A 23,799-nucleotide genomic window follows, 5' to 3' on the forward strand; every position below is an offset into this window, starting at 1 on the left:
GAAGAATTCCCAGGATGAGTTGATGTCAGAGGTGGTAGAGATGGGAGACCAGTCCAGATGATTGATGGCTGCTTGAAGACCGTGCCAGTTGGCCTGAGTGAAATGCCAGACTCGTCGACGCTGAGCAGGCTCCCTGAGGATGGTCAGAGAGATGTCCACTTTAACAAGGACATGATCAGATGATCCGATCGGAGCAGAAGAAGAGCAGCAGACATTTTCAGGGAAGTTAGTCATAACCAAGTCCAGAAGAGAAGATGTTCCGTTGACTGAGATCCGGGTCGGGAAATTGACAGATTGTGTCAGTCCCAGTGAGTCGCAGAAGTCCTTTGCTGAGGAGCCATGGCTGGTGAGAGAGGTACCCACACCCAGCCAACTGGCATGATGACAGTTGAAATCACCACATATGAGGAAGAGAGAGTTGGGATGAGTAGATAGAAGTTGGTCCATATCATCAGACAGCGAGATGTAGATGGAGTCATCACTGTTTGGTGGACGGTACAACACACATATGAACAAGAGGTGGGAGCGAAGGGGAAGCCGTAGCCAGAGGTATTCCTGGGGGTGAGGTGGAGAGAGTGCAGTGCAGGGCGAGTGAGGAAGAGAGTTTTTGATAAAGATAGCAACCCCGCCTCCAGGACGAGGCTCAGGTCTATCATACCGGAGGAGGGAGTAGCCCGGGAGAGATACTATGGAATCAGAGACATCATAAAGGAGGAAAGTTTCTGTTAAGCAGATCACGTCTGGTTTGACAGAAGCAACCTGTATGGAGAGATCAGTTAAGTTTGAACGAAGGCCCCGGATGTTTGAGGTCCATACCGTTAATGAAGAGGAAGGGGGAGCATCAGATACAGAACAGGGGGGAGGAGGGGTAGGGTAAGATGTGGAAGAGGTGGAAGAGGTAGGGAGAGCTGTTGAAGGTGTGTCAGAGATTTCAGAATAGCTCGGAGAAAGGGAAGGATGGGGCGGACAAAAGGTTTGATGGTGATTGGGTGAGCCACAATGAGGTGTTATTTGAGGAGGGGGAAGAGCGAGGCAGAAGGTTGGGGGAGATGGAGGTGAGAGTTTGAAGGGGGAAGAAGCGGGGAGGACGCTTTGAGGAGGGGGAGTGAGCGGGGGGAAATTGAGAAGCAATGAGGGTGGGGAGATTTGAAGGGGAGGGGTGAGGGGGGAGTTTGGGAGGGAAGGGACAAGGGGAGGGATTTGAAAGGGATGGGATATGGGGGAGATTTGGAGGGGAGGGGTGAGGCAGGAGTCTAGGAGGGGAGGGGCGAGGGGGCGTCTTGGCGGGGAGGGGTGAGGGAGTAGTTTAGGAGGGAGGGGGCAAGGGGGGAGATTTGAAAGGGATGGGTGATGGGGAAGATTTGGAGGGGAGGGGTGATGGGGAAGATTTGGAGGGGAGGGGTTATGGGGAAGATTTGGAGGGGAGGGGTGAGATTGGATTTTTGAAAGTGTACGATTTATGGGAAACGAACATTTATTGCAAAATGAGTTTCTTGTGACCTTCGAGTTAAAAATACGTTTAAGGACGCTGGATGGAGGATGGAGTGCAGGAGAGTTTAGGGAATGTAGAACAAAGGCACTATAGGAGATGGATATTTTTTTTGGGATGAATTGATTTGGTGAGCAAGTCGAAAGCAGCCTTTTAAAGAAGAAGAAGAAAAAGGTGTTATAAAATATGACGGAATACATAACTTGAGGGGAAAGTGTAAACATTGAAGGTTAATGAGTGAAAACTATTTGGGGAAATGGGGGAGAAACACGTGGTCGAAGAACGAACGAACGAATAAGAATGAATAAACGAATGAGAACAGAGAAGGAAATGTTTTTTTTTTTTTTTTTTTTTTTTTTTTGAGTTGAGATTTACACAAGGAAGTAGGCTATGGGTGAAAAGACTGGGAATACAGAGAACGAAAGTTATTGGATCACAAACGACGGACCACTGAGAGAAAAACAAAGCCTCAAGGTTGTACAGTGCACACTGTACAAGGCCTTGCTCGCGACACGGCAAACAGACGATCAATTTATGAAAGATAAACACCGAGAAACAACCAAAGTTGCACACAATAACTTCACACACCGAAAGATAAATACAGTTTCGACAAAATACAATTGTGAACAGACTTAACTTCGAAAAACGTGGAGACCGTGTGGAGCTTCGAAAATCCCTGCCGCCGTCTCCAAGATCTCGCAAGATCCGCAATTGATCGCTGAATTAACACCAGGGGGGTTGACTCAGCCTGTCATCCTTCTGAGGTCGGCAAATTGAGTACCAGCTTGCTGGGATGAATGATCCCGGTGTGTACCCTGGCTTAGAATAGGTACACCGTATCCCTGCGCATCGTAAGAGGCGACTAAGGGTTGGCGTCAGGAAGGGCATCCGGCCATAAAAACATTGCCTCAAACAGGGAACCATGATTGTCATGGGGCCCGAAAGGCTAACCCCTGCTCTAGCGGGGAAAATGGCCTTAAAACGATCATTCATTCATTCATTCATTCATACTCCTTGCTTTTTTCTTCTTCTTCTTATTGTAGATTTATCTCAAAATGATTAGCTTTCGTGCTGTAGTAATTTGTGTTTTTATACGTATATTACTTTGAAATACATTCATCAGTCAAGTAAACTTTAGCCCCCACCCTCTCCTTCAAACACAAAAGGCAGTTGGCCATCCAATGCAGGCTGTTTGGCTCACAGCATCATCAGCTCACATCAGCTCACAGCTCACAGCTCACATTGGTTCTGCCATAAAAGAAAGGTGTACCTCCATGACGGTCCTTTTGAAGGTTCATCTCCCTTAGAAGATTTAACTACTTGACTTGCCACGTTCTCGCTCTCAGCCTGCCTTTGTCTCTCTTTCCCTCTCTTCCTGGCAGCGATGTCCAGCTACCTGTTCATTATTAAGTACGAACTTCCTGCCGTCATTCAAGGCTTCTGTTCAGATGACGTCATTGAACAACAGTACGTTATGCCGCTGTAAAGCTGTTTTATTGCATTTTGTGGTTTCATGTAATGGTTCAATAGCCACCAATCGCTTCATAAAAAGGTATACCCAACATAAGCTAATTATCAAAAGTATTGGGACAGTAAGGAAATGTGCAATGCCATTGATTTTGCAATTGCTTACTTGATTCATAATAATGGGGTATAACTTACCAACATTTGCTGTGAATGTCGGTCGGTGTCAGATGTATTATTGCAACTTTCCTCCTTCACAGCATTTCGAAGTCAAAGTTCTGTGGTAGATTGTGCTAACTCTGGCCCTCGGGTGGCATTCCAAGATGTTTTCGAGTGGTTTAAGTGGTTGTTATTGAGCATTCTGAGCTGGTACTTGCATATTTTCAATTCCGATGGTACAGCAGGTATGACGAAATGCACTGGCGTGCTCGTCGATGTCATGACCCCAACTGTAGCATTGCATCAAGGTCAATAGTGCACTGTTGTCTTAAATGTCACAATAAATGTCTTTACAGAGCACGTTATGCTTTGCAGGTTGGGGAAAAAGTGCACATGCACATTGGAACGATTCATTTCAATACTTTTAGAAATATATTGCATTTGTCATTTATTTGATTTCAGGCTTATACATGTTATGCATACAAAAATGACAATTTTGTTTATTTCCACTTTCTCAAGTCGCCCGCTCCCTCGATCTCTCTTCCAAAACTTCCTTTTATAACCACTATTTCCTCTTCTTCCACTTTCCTCATATCTTAGTTTTTCTTTTTATGCCTCCGCCGACAAAGTCGCCGGAGGCATTATATTTTCGGGTTGTCCATCCGTCCGTCCATCCGTATGGGCTAAACCTCGTTTTTCTCAGCAACCATATGTCCGATTGAGACGAAACTTTCAGGGTAGTAGTGACACCCATGCAGAATGTTTTTATGATAATTGTGACGTCATAGGTCACATGGTATGGCAGCCATCTTGGATAAAAAGGAAATAATTAAAAATTATTTCTCGGAAACCGCTCAATGGAAAAATTGGAAGCTTTGCACATTGTCAAGTACTCCCAATGGGGAACAAAAGCATGATAATGATGACATTATAGGTGAAGTGGTATACCAGCCAAAAATGTTTTAATTGAATTCCTTATCCTAAAAATCTGAAATTGCATGCACATGATCTATGACCCATTTGTATTGAAATATTAAATTTAAGACATCATTGGTCACATGGTTTGGCAGCCATATTGGATTGAAGGAAAATATTAAATAATTATATCTCTGAAACCGCTCACCCTATCGATGCGAAATTTTACAAATATCATCTAACAGCACTGTTGCATATAGTTTGAAAATGATGATGTCATAGGTCACGTGGTTTGGCAGCCATCTTGGATAGAAAAACGAACCTTATCCGAACAACACGAAACTTCACAAACGTGATCCCCTGCCCATACATATGCAGAGTGATGGCATCTACCCGTTGTGGGACTATGCGGAGGCATATTGGCGACACAGTCACATTGTTATAGTTAACTTAACCTCCCTCCATAATTGTACATAAATACTCTTACATGTCATGTACCAAACTATATTGCACTTTCTTTATTATAGTATTGTAAATGATTATGGGAATGGTTTTGTGGTGATATGGTAAAGCTTTAATCCAGTGCCCTCACTGGTGTGGGGTTGATTCCCGTGTCTACTCAAGATGGAAATTTCTGTACCCTGCAACGATGATGTGCTGACCTGTCAAGGATTACAGTGCATTCAGAAAGTATTCAGACCCCTTCAATTTTTCACATTTTGTTATGTTGCAGCCTTATGCTGAAATCGTTTAAATTCTTTTTTTCCCTCATCAACCTCCACTCAATACCCCATAATGACAAAGAGAAAACAGGATTTTAGAAAGTTTTGAAAATTAATTTAAAATAAAAAACTGAAATATCACATTTACATAAGTATTCAGACCCTTTGCTATGACACTTGAAATTTAGCTCAGGTGCCTCCCATTTCTCTTGATCATCTTTGAGATGTTTCTACACCTTGATTAGAGTCCACCTGTGGTAAATTCAATTGATTGGACATGATTTGAAAAGGCACACACCTGTCTATATAAGGTCTCTCAGCTGACAATGCATATCAGAGCAAAAACCAAGCCATAAGGTCGAAGGAACTGCATGCAGAGCTCAGAGACAGGATTGTGTCGAGGCACATATCTGGGGAAGCCTAAAAAATAAATTCTGCTGCATTGAAGGTTCCCAAGAGCATAGTGGCCTCCATAATTCTTAAATGGAAGAAGTTTGGAACAACCAGGACTCTTGCTAGAGCTGGCCGCCCGGCCAAACTGAGCAATCGGGGGAGAAGGGCCTTGGTAATAGAGGTGACCAAGAACCCGATGGTCACTCTGGCTGAGCTCCAGAGATCCTGTGTGGAGATGGGAGAAACTTCCAGAAGGACAACCATCACTGCAACACTCCACCGATCTGGGCTTTCTGGCAGAGTGGCCAGACGGAAGCCTCTCCTCAGTGAAAGACACATGAAATCCCGTTTGGAGTTTGCAAAAAAGCACCCGAAGGACTCTCAGACTGTGAGAAACAAGTTTCTGTGGGCTTTTATGCGAGTTTATTGCCCCGTGTACCATCCATGTCCATCGGTCCAGTCATAGTCCGCGAGACTTAAGGCCCAGAGTAATGGCCTTCCATATAATGCCATTAAATCTTTCCACCTGACCGTTCGCCTGTGGCCTGTACAGGGTAGTATAGCTTGAAGCTATATTGCGCTGGAGCAAAAAGGTCCTCACATCTTGGGACAGAAACACAGCACCTCGATCGGTGTGTACGTAAGCCGGATTCCCGAACATGGAGAACAAAATCTGCAGACACTGGATAACCGTCGCAGCGGACATATCACTGCATGGGAAAGCAAAAGGGAATCTGGAGAACTCGTCAACTATCGTGAGGAGATAGCGAGAGCTACCCGAGGCCGGTAGGCTAGGACTAGCAGGGAGACACGAAGCCGGTAGAGGCCCTTTGAAGTCCATTGCCAATCTCTTTCACGGCCGAGTAGCCTGAATCAGCGTACCCATCGGTGGTCTGTAGAAACGAGGTTTGAGTTCAGCACAAACGGAACAAGTGTGACATAGCTGCAGAATGTCCACAACAGAGTAGGGCAAATTGCGACTTTGCACATAATGAGCAAAACGCGTCACTCCGGGATGGCACAACGTTTCATGAAGAACACGCAGATCCTCAAAGGAGGTGAGACTCGCACACACCGAAGGTCGTGATAATGCGTCTGCGGCGAGATTATCCCGCCCAGGGCGATACTTAATAGTGTAGCAAAAATCGGCTAACTCTATCTGCCAGCGAGTGATCGTTTTGTTTTTAATGTGCTGAGCATGGCACGTGTCGTACATGAAAGCGACACTTTGCTGATCAGTAATGACTTCAAAATGTTTGCCAAGCAAATATGGTCTCCAACGCCTAATAGACTCAACGATGGCGTACGCCTCCTTCTCGACAGACGAGTGACGTTTCTCTGCGGAGGAGAGAGTCCTTGAAAAGAAGGCCATAGGTCGCCCCCCTTGAGAGAGCGTAGCAGCCATCGCGTGGTCCGACGCACCGTTTTCCAAAACAAAGGGACGGCTGTCATCGATAGACGACACAGCGGCGCCAGCTATGTCGGACTTCAGGCCATGGAAAGCGGCCTTGACGGCATGACCCATGGGGAACACTTTGCAATCGACAAGTGGGCGGAGCTTCTCAGAAAATTTTTGGACCCACTTTGAATAATGTGCAAATAGTTCGAGGGCACGCTTCAACGAAGCGTGATCATGTGGTGGGGCCATGTCGAGCAAGGGTCGCAGTCGCTCCTTGTCTGGAGTGATAGTGCCTTGGGTCATGGTGTACCCCAGGAGATCTATCGTTCGGGCGGAATAGCGACATTTAGCCTCGTTCAGAGTTAGCCAATACTGGCGCACAACCTGCAGGAAACGCTGCAAATTAGCATCATGATGGGCCTGATCGTACCCACAAACCGTTAGATTGTCCAGGTAAACAAAGACATCGGTTAAGTGTTCCTTAGCGATTATGTCATATATGGCCCTTTGAAAGCATGCCACCCCGTTTGTGACACCAAAAGGTAATCGAGTGAACTGGTACAACCTCTGTCCGGATTCAAACCCGGTGTAGATGCGATCGGCCTCCACAATTGGGATCTGATGATACGTGCTTCAGAGATCTAATGTGCTGTATATCGAGTACTGTGCCACCTGCCGAACCAGGGAATCCAATCCCGGGAGTGGGTAGGCGTCCAATTGCGTAAACCGATTAATCGTCTGCGAGTAGTCGATTACCATGCGTTTGCGATGATTTTCTGTCTGGACTACCAGAACTTGAGCCCTCCAAGGTGATCGACTAGGTTCGATTATACCCTCCTTTAGAAGTTGGCTAGTTTCCTCCGCTATAAATTGTGTGTCAGCCCGCGAGTATCGTTGTGATTTAACGGCAACCGGGGTGCAGTCAGAAGTCAAATTTGCAAACAGCGACAGGGGTTCAATTTCCATCCCGGCCAGAGCGCACACAGAGTATTGTCACCACCAAATTCCATTTCTATTTTCTCCATGTCGATGGAGAAAATCGTGACCTAGTAGTACTTCTGCACATAACGTTGGTAAAACCATTAAATGCACATCCGTAAACATTCGGCCATTGATCACTAGCTTCAGCCGGCATTCGCCTTTGCTACGCAGCCAAAGAGCTTGGGAAGCCATGAAAATCCTGCGCGTTGTCCCGAGAATTGGCCAGCCATGCTTCTGGACAAGCCGCAAGTCAACATAGCTGTCAGTAGAACCCGTGTCGATCAAGGCGTCGACCATCTGTCCCTCAATCATGACTGGAATAACAGTGTTGGACAACCCGGGTGGCCCTGTAGTTGTCGAAACATCCAGAGGTGGCGATCGAGCCACGTGCGCGGGTCCAACGCCAGCTAGTGTCGAGCATGGTGCGGATCGCCACTCAGTGATGAAGGAATTCCCGTCAAGGGCGTTCGTGCCGCGCGAGGCTTGCGCGGGGGGATCCCAGTCAAGGGTGCTCGACGGCGCCTCGCAGGCTGTGAGTGGATCCTAGTCAAGGTCGCGTGAGATGCCGATTGTGCCCCGGAAAATGTCGAGTGAGTTCGCCGGCCCCGTGTCGATCGGCATACCTTTGAAAAATGACCTTTCCATGAGCACGAATGGCACGTCGCTTCACGTGTGGGGAAAACTGTTCTCAAATGATTTCGATTTCCACAAAAATAGCACTTGGCGTTCGTTACTCCCGGCAGATGGGGTCGCGGCAGCAGCGGCTGTCACGCTCGGGCCCAAAGCCTCGAGAGTGTACGTTGTCCCCGATTCCAGTGGAGGTTCAGCATCTGCTCGCTCCGCTGCCTCAGCCCTCTCCGGTCGCTCACCGGTTAGCCCCGCAGTGATGTACGGGCGATCGTATGCCTCCGATTGTGTCTGCGCCTCGTAGTAAATGAGCGCCAACTTATGAGCTGTCTGAAGAGTTAGATCGGTAGTTTCCAGCAATCTTTGACGTATTATCAGCGAGTGTATCCCGGAAACAAATGAATCTCTCATTAAATCGTCACAGACCTGTTCATGGGACCTAGGTTCACCTGTACAGTCCTTCGCTAATCGGCGGAGGTCCTGAACGAAGTGGTTGATGGATTCCGAAGGGTTCTGTCATTGTGAAGAGGGCAGGTATCGGGTGTAAACCACACTTCGAGTCTTGATGTAGATTCGACGTAGTTCTGCTTCAGCAGTAGCGTACGTGATGCAATGAGAAATGTACTGATAAACAGAATGTGAGACGCGAGAGTTAAGAACTGCGAGCTTGGTCTCATCCGTGAGATCAGCTTGGGCCCCCAGGTAACTTGTCAGCAGTCGAAGCCAGTGCTGGAGCTGGGCAGCCGAGTCTGAAGCTTGAGGATCCGCTCCGAAGATCGGGACGAGAATCAGCTTATGAGTCATATCGTTGTCAATCAAGACAAGAGACGATTGAGATTAATTGTTGTAAAAATCAGAGTTACAACATTGGCTCAGTTCATGAGTTTAATCTCAATCGATCCCTAGAAATACCTGTAAAGAGAACCAGCGAACATCATATCAATATTCAGCATGCATATGAATCAGCAATGGGTTTACAGATGAGCACAAGCAAGCCTTAAACAAAGTGGCGGTATGTACCATCTATTTATGCACCTACATAGCATACAGTAAATGTCTCAGGAATAATCATTGCACTGAATGACCGAGTTCTTATAACGGCCGCGTAGTGGATAGAAGACGCATGACACCTGGGTACAGACTTTAGACAGAATTTCATGACAGGTATAACAATGGATGAAATGAACAAGAAATTGATTGAGTTATGCTAACCTCAATGGGGGAGCAAGAAGAAGCTAACGTTTTGGATGTTAACCCTTCATCAGAGCAAAAGAGTGCCCTCAAAGGAACCCTTTTTTGCCCTGACGCAAAATCTGAGTGTCAATATCTCTGACCTTGATTTCGCATATGATGAAGTCACCTTTGCAGAGATGCTGGATATTCTTACGAATACAATATTCAATATACCCTCCAGGCACTGAATGAGGAGGCAGAGTTGCTGGGATTACGGATTTCCTGGGTCAAAACCAAGATCCAGGCTTTCAATGACATATTGGATGCTGCTGTCTTGTCTGTGCCTGTTTGTGGCGAAGATGTTGATGAAGAGATTCACTAAAGCCCCAGTCCCACTGTGGCGATTTTTAAAGCGAACCACAAGGAAACAGTACGAAATTGTTACAACGATTTAGGCCACGAATAATTTCAGAAAATGCCACCGGGATTGCCAGATCTGGTTGAGGAACGAATCAACAGGACAATATTTGCGAATCAACTTGATTAGCAACGAATGTAGTAGAATAAACTCGACGCAGAAAGAACTAGAACGAGGCAGTGCGACGTGTGAGCCGAAGTAACACGAAGTAGGCGAAGACTAACAACGATGTGTTACGAAACGCAACGGAACAGGTAGACGGAGAACGGAAGCGCAACTAACTAGAACGAACTGGAAAGAACTGGAACGTGTCAGAACGATGCAGTTGTAGGAGTTGCGGGCAACAGGAGGGCGAGACACTTCTTGGCTTGTTTAAAGCTCCTTTATTTCAACAGAACTAACTCACGACCGGAACTCATGCATCTTTTATAACACAAATCACTCTTAAGGGGGCATGGCTCCAACAACCGAGCGATCGCCACGCCCATACCATCAATAGCCCCACTGGTCCCGTTCCTGTGGATTATGTCTCAATGGGGTAACCCCCACATGCGCCCCCCCCCATAATTCATTCGCACGGGCAATGCCAGTTTTCGGAGGGCCTTAACGACCCGGCCGAAACGACCCCTGATGACCCGAGCAGGGACTGTTGGTGGTAGGCGGGGCCAACCGGGGACTTACCCGACGGGGGACGGCCCCACCGTGGGGGTTTAGCCAACCGAGGGGGCTGGTCTAGGTCCAAGTGAGCTGGCTTGAGGCGGTCCACCGAAAGGTGGTCCGGTTTGCCACCGATGTCGACCATGAAGGACTTGTCCCCGGCCTCCAGAACGCGGAAAGGCCCATCGTAAGGCGGCCGAAGCAGCCCCCGGTGTGCGTCATGGTGAACAAAGACGTACTCCGCTGTACATAGATCCGGCGGGACGTGGGCCTGAGGCAAACCATGTTGAGATGTGGGCACTGGTGCAAACATCTTGGTATTCTCCCGGAGAACCGACCACTGACGGGCAGCGGACCAGGGGCTTGTGGTCCACAAACACCATGAACGGGCGGTCTTCCAACAGGTAACGGAAGTGTCGGACAGCTAGGTAGAGGCCGAGGAGCTCACGATCGAAGGTACTGTACTTTCGTTTGTTAGGGCGGAGCTGCCGGCTAAAAAAAGCAAGCGGCTGCCAGGCCCCATTGACCCACTGCTCGTGCACGGTGCCAAACGCGTAGTCCGAAGCATCCATGGTGAGAGCAATCGATGCGTCGGGTGATGGATGCGCCAGCATGGTTGCGCTGGCGAGGGCCAGTTTAGCATCCGTGAAAGCCTTGGCCATCTCCTCGGTCCAGTCAATGGCGCGTTTGGTAGGCTTGCCCTTGAGGGCCTCATCAAGGGGCCGCATCAGCTGGGCCGCCCGGGGCACAAAGGTTGCGTGTTCATATCACGTCGGGGTCACCAATGTAGGAGTTGTGGACAACGAGAGGGCGAGACACTTCTTGGCTTGTTCAAAGCTCCTTTATTTCAACAGAACTAACTCACGACCGGAACTCATGCATCTTTTATAACACAAATCACTCTTAAGGGGGCGTGGCTGCAACAACCGAGCGCACGCTACACCCATACCATCAATAGCCCCACTGGTCCCGTGCCTGTGGATTATGTCTCAAAGAGGTAACCCCCACACAGTACGAATTGTTCAGAGGCTATAAATACCGCGCATTTCCGTGGCGCTTCACCAGTCCTCGAGAACATTTCCTTCCACGTTGGACCAGGTGGGCGACACCATGGTTGTTCTGAACATTCTGTAACTGGACCTGCAACAAATATGTAGGTAGAGTGAATGATACTGTATGAAATACCTAGCTGTCAATGATACAAAAGTACTGGGCTAGCATGATGTTATATATTATTTTAAATAATTTCATGTAACTAATAACCTGCAGGAGGTCGTGTGCTAGTTGTAGTCTCTGAAGAGGGGTGAGGATGACAACCAACAGGAGGCACAGTTACTTTAAGAACCACATAGTGATGAACCGCAGTGATGTGAGCTACTCTGGAAACTGACTTCGAGGAGAATCGGGCCCTTCTTATATACCCCTCATACCCAAAATCATGCTGGGTCTACTTGCATCGTTATATACCGTTCTACATCGTCATGGTCGTTCTGTATTCTTTCTTCATCTCATACAGCCGTTGTAACTCCTTGTGCCTCATTGCTTTGTCGCATAGCTGTTCGTTCTTAATCTTCTCTGCTTTCTGTGATTACCAACGACCATCGTTCTTCCTCATTGCGCATCGAGTCAGGTCGTCCTACCACCGTTCTGTGTCTTCTCTCCTCGAGGCAGAAATTGAACCAGAACCACAACGGAAAGCGGCGATCTTAACAACGAAGCGGTGAGAGTCACAAAGAATTGCAAAGAACAGGAAGGATTACACGCGAATACACAACGACAATGGGCGAATGTGATTAAATCGTTGCGGCGCAACGACAGTTTTGAACATTTCAAAACTGTCGTAGCACCTCCGCGAATCGAGACGACCTGCACGATGCGCAAGGAAAGTTTAACAGAACAAGAACGAACTAAAAAGAATCAGAACGTCCAAAGCGATTTTCTCCACGAATGCCAGATCATTGTGGTTCGCTAAAAAAAATCGCCACAGTGGGACTGGGGCTTTACCTTGGCAGTGTTATTCATGTCTCCACATGTTGTGAGCCAGAGGTTGATAGATGTCTGGGTCGGGCCTGGGGAGTCATGGATTCACTGGCTCATGGGGTGTGGCACTGTCGGTATCTATGCAGGAGGATGAAAGTCAGAGTCTTTAAGTCCTTGGTGCTTCCAGTCTTGCGCTACGGATGCGAGACTTAGACCCTTACCAAGGGCCAGAGAATGAGACTTAACTCCTTCGGAACCAGGTCTCTTCAGAGAATCCTTGGCTATTGCTGGTCGGACTTTGTGTCCAACGCTTGTTGCTGAGAGAGACTCAGATGAAATTTGTTACCTGTATGGTCCGTGAGCGTCAGCTGCGGCTGTATGGACATGTGGCTCGTTTTCCGGACGCTGATCAAGCTCACCAGATACTCTCAGCAAGGGAACCTCTTGAGTGGAGGAGGCCAATGGGCCACCGCGTGCCTTGTGGTTGCAGCAGGTTGACCGCATCTCAAGGAGATTGGGATGGGCCAGGCATCAGCCTGGGGGATGGCCAGACGGAGGCCCCTGGAGTTCCGTCGGAAAGTGGATGCGCCAACGTGATGCTCCGGTGCATGGTCCCATACCTGACCTGAGTTGATACATTAAGTGTCTGGCGACCCCAAGATGCCTTGCAACATGATGCCTGGACTTGTTTTTTTGCCCACAACTTTTGATTATCCAATCGTAAGAAATATTTTGCAAGCATCTTTGCAGTGAGATCCATTGTAAACCAGTGATATTTACATGAGCAACGAGAAGAACTGAGCATCATGTGCAAAGCTTATTTCCAAATGCCAAAGTTTATTGTTGTAAGCAATCGGCCCACAGAAAGTGTTATAGTATGTAATTATTTCTCTTCCCATTATATCCATCCATCCTGCCTTTACATCGACATTCCTTCTGCACTGCATATCTTCCCTTCAATAGATTCTCTTCTGATGTCCTGCTTCTCCCTCGAACACACTTGCACGTAATTTCAATTTGGGAGCTGTGAAATATTACATGGGAAAATGTTTACTCACGCAGGACAATTTGATTTTTCAAACTGGCCGTTCCTGTTGTTACCAGACCTTGGTTTCTCATTGGAGACTACCTCATTATCCTTGTGAGCATCGGCATAATTCTGCCTCTCTGCTGCATGAAGAACATTGGTAAGCTGGCATGCGGAAAAGGTGCAAACTGTTTAAGATGTGTTTATTGTCTCTGGGGTGTGATGTGCCTGCATGTGACAACATCCTCACTAACGGTCACTGTAAAAATAATGTGGTTTATTAATATGGTGGAACATTCGGGAATGCTATTTCCCTTGTAAGCAGATGGTCCTCAGTTGAAAACCTGTAACCTTTGACCCTAATCCTCGCTCATACACAGGGCCTGCGACATCTCGGAACATGCTTACCAATGGGCAGTGCTCTAAAACCAGCCGTCCCATCTGTATTTTGATTGCAGGAAAATTAAATATCCCATTGTATTTCTCAGCTTAGGCCATTGTGTGCCTGTGTCCTGGAGGAATTCCGCCCTTTTGATCCGATGTCAGCAAGGTTGAGGGGAGGGAAGGTCGCGTCTTTTAAGTCATAATTTCACAGTCATTCGGAGATGCACAAAGGCTGCCCTCAAGAATAAAAAATTATGGGAAATTCAACAAGGTTTAATTAATTTTTCACACAATGACTTGGTGAAAAGTTTGATTTGATCATCATTTTATTTCCTATTTTTCTAATCTGGTTGGTTTGCTAGTTAACTGGTTCTTGGAAATTTTGTTGTTTTTTCTTTATTTTTGCTGATGCCATAAACTCTAGCAACTGAAGTTCTTTGGGGGTGATTTCATATAAAAGGTCCATTTAACACTTTGTAAAATTCAACAATGGTTTTTGTGTACATGCTTGAGGAATTATTTAGTTTTTTTTTTTTTTTTTTTTAATTCCCACTGGTATGTAAAATATTCTATATTTATAGAACCTCATTGCACAAGTGCCTTTTGATACAAACAAACAAACTTAAAAAATTGCACAGCTGACTATCCCTCGGTTGTCCATTTTGTCCACCAGTAACACCTTCAATTATAAACAATGTTGAGGATGGCTTTGTCATCAGATGATCATATTTATCTCCAACTTGTGAAGGTTTTAAATCTGCATTGAAGCATGTCAAATTCAGAGTTAATATCGTTCATTTTAATGTGTGGGAACCTCGTATAAAATCTCATTTAAGAATTTTTTTGTTCCAAGGTCCCCTTTTCGGCCTAAGGTTGCTTTTGTTTCTTCAGGTTACCTTGGCTACACCAGCACCTTCTCTGTTTGCTGTATGGTTTTCTTTGAGGCCGTGGTAAGTCATAATGATCACATGGCTATACTAGAGATACATTCACCGAACACTCTTGCTTGTTTAGCTCTGATATGAATGTTGATAAATGTGTAGGAATAAATGTCCATATATATGCTTGAAACTGTTTTGATTTTGGGATAAACATTCCACTTATTTAAAGGGAGAGCCTTAAGGGAAGTCAGATTATTTTTTCTTTTTAAATTATTCATTTTTATAAAGGAAAATCTTATGAAACTAAATAAATAAATAAAAAAAAAAAAAAAATATATATATATATATACTAGTGGGGTCACCCGTGGGAATCCCACAGGCATGGATGTGTGTGACATTTGGACATCTTCATTTAGATGCTGCACATCAGTTTTACAAAATGGTGACTGGCAGTTTATCAGATCCACAAATGATGTTATCCACACAATGTATTTACTTCTGATAACATGTGATTGCATGTGCGTGCACATGGGAAATACAATTTGAAATGTGTAATTACATCTCATTTAAAATGTGACTTCAAGAGCTCAAATCCTCTCCCTCCCTGCCCCCACCCCTCCCACGTCACGCACACTGCACCGGGGAGTGGATCACCCACAGGGGAGCGGGTCACACACACACACACACACACACACACACACACACACACACACACGGGGGAGTGGGTCACACACACACACACACACACACACGGGAGAGTGGATCACCCACATGGGAGCGGGTCACACACACACACAGGTGGGAGTGGGTCACACACACACACACACACACACACACACACACACACACACACACACACGGGAGTTGGTCACACACACGGTGGAATGACCACCCACATGCCCCACATTACGTAACCTTGAGCTAAAGACAGGCCGGATACATGCGACGCATATGGAGCATATTCTGACGTCGAGAGCAAGTCGCACCAAGAACCTGACTAAACAACGTCCGCAACACGTGACAGCACGGGATCACAACGAATGGCAGCAGCCACTTCCGCAGCGATTATAATCGTAATTACCGGACCAGATTATTTCCCGTCTGTGTTTGTTTATTTATTTTACATCTGTGAATTGCATGTCCATGCACACGTGAAATGGAGTTTCTTTATTAATCCTGGATGTGAACACAATTCATTCAGCCTTGAAAACTCGTGCGAAAACCAAAACATTTTTTTATTAAAGATTTCACGATTTTATTTCCTCTAGAAATTAAACGCATCTTCTTTGGGTGGTGTATAATCGCTCCGAACGAAACAGGCATTGCCTGGTTTCCTTTGCTTTAGTTGTAATCAAAATGTACCTTTGTTTCTTCAAAAAGTAATTTATGATCGAAGACGTGTTGATTCAGTTTTAAAATGCACATCAGTCACGGGTGATTTCATTTTTAAACTCGAATGTATCGAAAACTTTTCACTTTACAAAGTAAAAATAGATTAAAACCAAACGTTATTAATAAATATTGTATTCCATAGTTCGTTTACATTATCCAGGCCTTCTCATTTAAAATGCATTTTTTTCTAAGAACGTTAGCTTTCATCGAATATTTCTCGTCTGTGTTATTTTGGTGGTGTATGATATACCGTGCCGATCTCAGCTATTTCCTGCCTGTGCGTTGATTTTCAACAAATCTCCTTCTCGTTTTTTTGCAACCGAGTCTAAAACCATCTTAGCGACTGTGAAAAATGAAATGAGATATCGAATTAGAGTTGAAATAAAACTGTGAGAGAGAGAAAGACACTGCGGGCCGAACAAAACAGGCTCAAAGCTATGCGAGGAAACAAAATGGTGGTGATTTGTGTTTGAAGCCCCTCCCAGACCGGGTGTAGCCACTCCCCCGGACAGATGTTCCAGAGACAGACAGACAGAATCACCTATATATATATATATATATATATATATATATATATATATATATATATATATATATATATACATATATATATATATATATATATATATATATATATATTGTGCATTCAGAAAGTATTCAGACCCCTTCACTTTTTCACATGTTGATATGTTGCAGCCTTATGCTGAAATCGTTTAAATTCATTTTTTCCCTCATCAATCTACACTCAATACCCCAAAATGACAAAGAGAAAACAGGATTTTAGAAAGTTTTGCAAATTTATTAAAAAGAAAAAACTGAAATATCACATTTACATAAGTATTCAGACCCTTTGTTGTGACACTTGAAATTTAGCTCAGGTGCCTCCCATTTCTCTTGATCATCTTTGAGATATTTCTACACGTTGATTGGAGTCCACCTGTGGTAAATTCAATTGATTGGACATGATTTGGAAAGGCACACACCTGTCTATATAAGGTCTCACAGCTGACAATGCATGTCAGAGCAAAAACCAAGCCATGAGATCGAAGGAACTGCCTGCAGAGCTCAGAGGATTGTGTCGAGGTAGAGATCTGGGGAAGCCTACAAAAAGAATTCTGCTGCATTGAAGGTTCCCAAGAGCACAGTGGCCTCCATAATTCTTAAATGGAAGAAGTTTGGAACAACCAGGACTCTTCCTAGAGGTGGCCGTCCGGCGAAACTGAGCAATCGTGGGAGAAGGGCCTTGGTAAGAGAGGTGATCAAGAACCCGATGGTCACTCTGGCTGAGCTCCAGAGATCCTGTGTGGAGATGGGAGAAACTTCCACAAGGACAACCATCACCGCAACACTCCACTGATCTGGGATTTATGGCAGAGTGGCCAGACAGAAGCCTCTCCTCAGTGAAAGACACATGGAAGCCCGCTGGAAGTTTGCAAAAAAGCACCAAAAGGACTCTCAGACTGTGAGAAACAAGATTCCGTGGGCTTTCATGTGTCTTTCATTGAGGCTTCACCGGGTAACAATGAGTGGCTTCTTGACAGGAATATGATATACGCAATCTAGGGTCCATCACCTCGAGAGAATTTTTATATATATTTTTATATATTTCTTTTTTGCATATAAGATCGAGGCTCGTGAAAGAGCTAACATTAATCACACAAAAACTCAAACCGACACATAAAACACAAAATAAGGGGAGTGGTAGACAAGATGGGGAGAGAGGGGGAAGGACACAAACCCAACATTTGAGAGCAGGGACATCGAGAGAACTGTGGGAGGGAGAGGGCATGGGGGGAGGGGGTGGGAGAGGTATAAAACATATGGACACTGCAAGGACTTCCAGGAAAGAAGTTGGAATTTCAAAAAAGTGTATCTGGGGTGAACTAGCGGGGGTAGAAAAGATCAAGGTTTTGGATTGGGGAAGATAAGAGATGGTGGTGAACAGCTGTTTTAAAGACCTGGAGGGAGGAGTGGGATTGAAGGGAGTGGGGGAGTTTGTTCCAGAGCGGGAGAAAAGGGGAATGAAAGAGTGAAGGTGAGCAGAGAGCCGAGATTTTGGCAGTTTAACCATAATAGGGTTGCTGGCAGATCAATTAAAAATTTTAAAAATTTAACAAGAGATCGCAAGTACAGTGGAGCAGTGGCACATCGAGGAAAAATGACGCTCGGGGTGAGATGTCAAATGGCCGCCCCTCGTAACTTCCCATAAGTCTGAATGGTGTGTGTGTGTGTGTGTGTGTCCCCGTGTGTGTGTGTCCGGTCGTGTGTGTGGGTTTGTGTGTGTGTCCGTGTGTGTCCCCGTGTGTTTGTGTGTGTGTGTGTGTGTTCCTGTGTGTGTGTGTGTGTCCCTGTGTGTGTGTGTCCCTGTGTGTGTGTGTGTGTCCGTGTGTGTGTGTGTGTGTGTGTCCCTGTGTGTGTGTGTGTGTGCCCGTTTGTGTGTGTCCCTGTTTGTGTGTGTCCCCATTTGTGTGTGGCCCCGTTTGTGTGTGTCCCGTGTATATGTTTCCTCGTGTGTGTTGGGCCACGTGTATGTGTGTTTGTCCCCGTGTGTGTGTGTGTGTGTGTGTGTGTGTGTGTTCGTGTGTGTGTGTGTGTGTGTCGCAGTGTGTGTGTGCGTGTCCGTTTGTGTCCCCGTGTGTGTGTCTCCGTGTGTGTGTGTGCGTGTGTGTGTCTCCGTGTGTGTGTGTCCCCGTGTGTGTGTGTGTTTGTGTGTGTGTCTCCGTGTGTGTGTGTCGGTGTGTGTGTGTCGGTGTGTGTGCAGTGTCCGTGTCAGGGCTGTAACCTTTTTACCATTTGAGTTTTGTCATCAAATTTTCAACAAAACTTTATTATGAGAATATGGAGAAGGCAAATTAATAATTTTGTCAAAAGGTCAAAGGTCAGCATCACATAAAATCATCACTTTTCATGCGATTGACCTGAAATTTTAATAATTTGTATATTGGGTCAATTAACTTGTTCACCAATCAAAAGCTAGAAGCAGATTGTTAAGCTCAAAGGTCAAGGCTGCATAAAATCATCAATTTTCATTTTTCATTTTATTTAAACTATTTTCGTTATTTTGAGCATACGGAAGAAGTCGATGTCTGAATACAGACGGATGCGGACAGGCTTTGCATTTTCAGATGCTTTCTGGTTTAGCAGTTGCAACTGGCCCTACCCAGCTCCTCCCCCATTCCACTCCTTTATTTCATTTCCGCACACGGTTACGATGAGCTCCACAAACTCTTAATCTGAACCGATCTTCAAAATTGCAACTTCATAATTGACTCAAACAGTAACAGATGGCCCAACTACTAAAATCGTGTTCTTTGCTAAAAAAAAAAAACCGTTTCATTAAAAAAACGCGTCTCTGAGCAGTTCCCATGGAAGTAAGAATTACGTTAAAAACGATTATTAAGTTAAATGAAAAAAAAAACTAACCCAGAATGAGAATCCCAGCCTCACTTAAATAAATGCAGATGCACACTTATTATAAAATCGAGAGATATGGTAAATTTTATCAGATTTCACTCCAGATTTGGAGATTATTTAGTTTGCAGCATGGAATCCTCATATCCGAATCCAGATTTTGATGATATGCTTCAATTATGTAATGATAATAATCCATCGTGTTTCCAAGGCAAGGCATGTTTGAGTAGGCCGAAACAAAATGGCGGCTAAATAACCCAGTGACCCATTGGGATGACCAAGATGGCTGGCTGCCATATTGGTAAGCCACAACATCGGGTTTCCGGATTGGCGGCAGGTTAGAATCAAGTTAATTTCAAAATCATAATTTTATTGAGGAAGATTTGAAACCTCCTACTTACCTTAGAACAACCGCTGGGACCCCAAAATGGTTCACAGGAGGTTTGGCGGGGCTAGCCCAAAAACTGACGGAGTAGTTTGGGGACGGACAGACAGACAGACAGACACACTCCTGTTTTATAACATAGATATATATGTGTGTGTGTGTGTATGTATATATATATATATATATATGCTGGCGGCATCCCCGAACCGGGCCAGGAGGCGAATACTGGAGGCCTGGCACACTGGCCAAACGCGGGCACCATTGACAGAGGAGACTGTGGCGTTACCACAGGCATACGGACCTCTCATGCATAAATACACCAGAGAGACACCGATGCGTGGAGGAGGACAAAGACAAAGTGGGACATAGCCGACACAGGCAACACGGACAACAAAACACAATACACCGCTCAAACACGCACAAAACACTTGCAACATAAGCCGAGCATGGGTCCATGGTCACGAGGTCTCGCAACGCAGCTTTGTGATTGGTTGATAGAATAGGCCCACCCCTCCCCCCAGATATATCTGGGAGGAGGTGAACAAGGGAACTTCTCTTGATGAAGGCTAGTGGAGGCTCGGTGCATGCTGGGTTGCTGGCCGAAACGTTGAGTTTTTAAAGACAAAGCTATAGGTTGGAGAACGGAAAAATGGATATCGTGGATATATATATATATATATATAAATTACAATTTTGGCTCTTTTGGCTCTTAAAGTATTTTAAAAAATCAAGGATCTTAAAAGGGCCAAATGGGGGTCTAAATGTGTCTATGGATGAAAGAGCAAAGGGGGACAAAAGTCTCAAAATGGTCATAAGTTGTCCAAAGTGTCTTAAAAAGTCAATAGGTGTTAAAAGTGTTGAAGAAGGTGTATATGTCTCAAAAGGGTCGAAATGTGTATGAAGGGGGTCTAAAGGGTGTAATGGTCCAAGTGGTATGGAGGCATGTTTTGGGCCTTCAGACCTGAACCAAAATCGAATCGGCTTGTTCTTGTCACCTAACCAACTCGTCCACCAACTTTCGTCATAACTTGTCCATAGCTTTTTGTACATCGCTCCTTTCCTATGCCATCTCCAGGCATTGCAAAACATCATTGCCGGGCACCGAAGGGGACTCGGCAGTGACGCACGCTGAAAGGGAGTACTCAGTTTTCACTCTGGTTGTTTGTTTGTTTGTTTTCTTGGGTGTTTTCTTGTTTGTTTGTTTTTTTCCGGGTGATATCTCAGCTATCCTTTGAGCTAGGAAGCTGAAATTTCGGCACAATATTGAGCAAGTCCTTTGTCAAAAACGGTATTTTTTGTTTTTTGATTAATCTATTAATTGAGGAGTTATTTAATTATTAGCGATTAATTACATACTTATTTAATTAATTAAATTTCCTTTCTCTTCTGACCAATATCTCAGGCACCTTTTGAGTTAGGAAGCTGATATTTGGACATGACAGTGACCAGGTGATTTGGCTATCAAGGATATTTTTGATTTATTGATTAATCATTTAATCGATTAATTATTTATTGATTAATCAATTAATTATTTAATTTTTTATTAATGCCTTATTTAATTAAATTTCTAAAAGATACATCTTCAGATGAAGCACTAGTGGTTTAGTTATGCTATTAGCCAATTGATTAAGAAAATATTTTGTGATAATCTTTTATTGATTTTAATTATACAATTAATCAATCAATTATTGGACACCTCTCCCTCCCAATGCAGTCTCAATGAGCTGCACTGCGGTATTGCCGGGCGCCGGGGCAATGCCGCGCTGTAGGATATTTAATTATTTGGCATGGGGCGGTGTACTTTGAATGTATCTGTACTTGTTCAATATCATGTTATATATCGCTTTTCGCCCAATCTCTCAATGGTGAAGAATCACTTGAAAATTAAATAATTCTCATATCCAATTCATATTCAGATCTTCACCAAAATCAAATTGTTTCGGCCTTGTCACATATGCTACGCCTCTGCCAAATTTTGTCTGACTCCGTCCACAACTTTTGATATCTTGTTCACAGACAGACAGACAAACATGAAAAATTACTCATAGAGTGGCACTTGGCAAAAGAGAACAAAGTAGAATGGCACTCAGTAGAGCATCCTTTTAACCTCAAAAATAAATTGGTGAATGAATTCAGTGACCTGATATGCAAATCGTCTTCAAATTTTAAGTTAATCGGATTGAAAATTGACAATGTTAGAAATTTGGCCTATGTTGACCTTTTGGTCTATGTTGATCTCAAAAATAGTTGGTGGTTGAATTCAGTTAGCTGATATGAAAATCTCATTCAAATTTCAAGTCAATCGGATGAAAATTGAGGATAAAGGATTTAATGAAAATACATCACGGAAATCAAATGGATGGCGAGGTAAAAACTATAATTCCTAATTTGAGAATCCTCTCTCAGACACAATTACACAACAGGGGAATGATAAAAGAAAAGAAAGATGGATTGGTGAGTCGGCCGATACTCAGCCTTGCTCTGATGAGGACGAGCGTAAGTGGTCCCTGAGTCTCTGCGCAAGGGCGCATAAGATGGCGTGAATCTCCACACGGCACCCTGAGCCACGAAGCGGCGGCAAATCGTCCTCCTCCTCTGGTCGTTCCACACTCCACAAAGCTCCGATAAGTCTCTCAGGTACACACAGCACGACGCGCAGCTGTCCTCCACCCAGGCCAGAACAAGAGAAAGATAAAAATCCTGTGACCGCCCGATCCTATCGCCAGAACCATAGAGCGATAAATTCTGCAACCGCCTGCCACGCAGCTCGTACCAGAGAGAGCAAGAGGGAGAGATGCACCCTTCTTTTTCCCTCGCTGACGTCACACTCGACCAATCCTGATGTCTCATTACCTCATCCCATCTCCATGACCAATCATCCCCTTCGGGGCGGAGCCTCACAGCCTGCTTGATGCCCAATGACGAAGCTCGGGGCCTGGCCTGCCAATTACACTCCTTTGAGGCAGTGCCTACCCATCCTTCGGGAATGTTAGGCTGGGCGGGGTTCACTTGCCGATTGTTATGTCCGGGTACTATCAGCGATTGTGGTTGTTGTTGTTGTAATGGCGGCCCTTTCTAGATGAAATAAAATGTAGGGAAAATCACAGGGGGCAATTATACACTCCTTAAACCCTACCTAATTAGCATAGCTCTACCCCTCGAATGGAGACACATGTACGATCTTATGCTCTACAGATTCCCTACTTAGTAGATCGAGGTTCTTCTTATTCGCGTGACATGGTCCATGCTAATTTACACAATCCTGCCTTCACTAAGGTATTTCATCCCTACCCCCACAAACGTCGCAATATTTATTTAAAACTAGAAAGCATCTGAAAATGCAAAGCCCGTCCACATCTGCTTTGTATTCGGGCTTCTTCTTCTGTATGCTAAACATGACGAAAACAGCTAAAAGGAGAATACAAAAAAAAATGATGATTTCAGGTGACGTATCCCTTTTGACCTCAAAAGTAATAGGCTTCAGTGACCTTGCTCAAATTTCAAGTCAATCAAATGAAAATCGATGATTTCATGTAACCATTGATCTTATGTTCTAAAAAAAAAAACAATCAGCATCTAGCTTTTGATTGATGAACCAATTCAGTGACCCAATATGCAAATTCTTAAAATTTCAGGTCAATTGGATGAAAATTGATATGTGACGCTGACTTTTGACCTTTGACGAAATTATTTACTTGTCTTCTCCATATTCTCATAATAAAGTTTTATTGAAAATTTGATGACAAAGCTCAAATGGTAAATTAAAAATTCAGGTCAATTGGTTGAAAATTGATGATTTAAGGTGATGTTGACCTTTGACCTTTTGACCTTTGACCAAATTATTAATTTGTCTTCTTCATATTTTCATAATAAAGCTTTGTTGAAATTTGATGACAAAAGCTAAAATGGTAAAAATGTTACGGCACAGACAGACACACACAC

General features: G+C 44.7%; 1 protein-coding gene across 2 annotated transcripts in view; it reads left to right on the plus strand.

Moving 5' to 3' along the window:
* Nucleotides 1-23,799, plus strand: part of LOC137439153 (sodium-coupled neutral amino acid symporter 2) — a 112,010-nt gene that overhangs the window by 65,591 nt on the left and 22,620 nt on the right. For both annotated transcript variants that reach the window (XM_068134882.2, XM_068134892.2), the window contains exons 7-9: nt 2,872-2,956; nt 13,482-13,564; nt 14,680-14,738. In XM_068134882.2, the coding sequence (XP_067990983.1) occupies nt 2,872-2,956; nt 13,482-13,564; nt 14,680-14,738 (227 nt within the window). The remainder of the gene's footprint in view (nt 1-2,871; nt 2,957-13,481; nt 13,565-14,679; nt 14,739-23,799) is intronic.

Source organism: Myxine glutinosa, chromosome 1 (assembly GCF_964187855.1).
Source record: "Myxine glutinosa chromosome 1, kmMyxGlut1.1, whole genome shotgun sequence".
NCBI lineage: Eukaryota > Metazoa > Chordata > Myxini > Myxiniformes > Myxinidae > Myxine > Myxine glutinosa.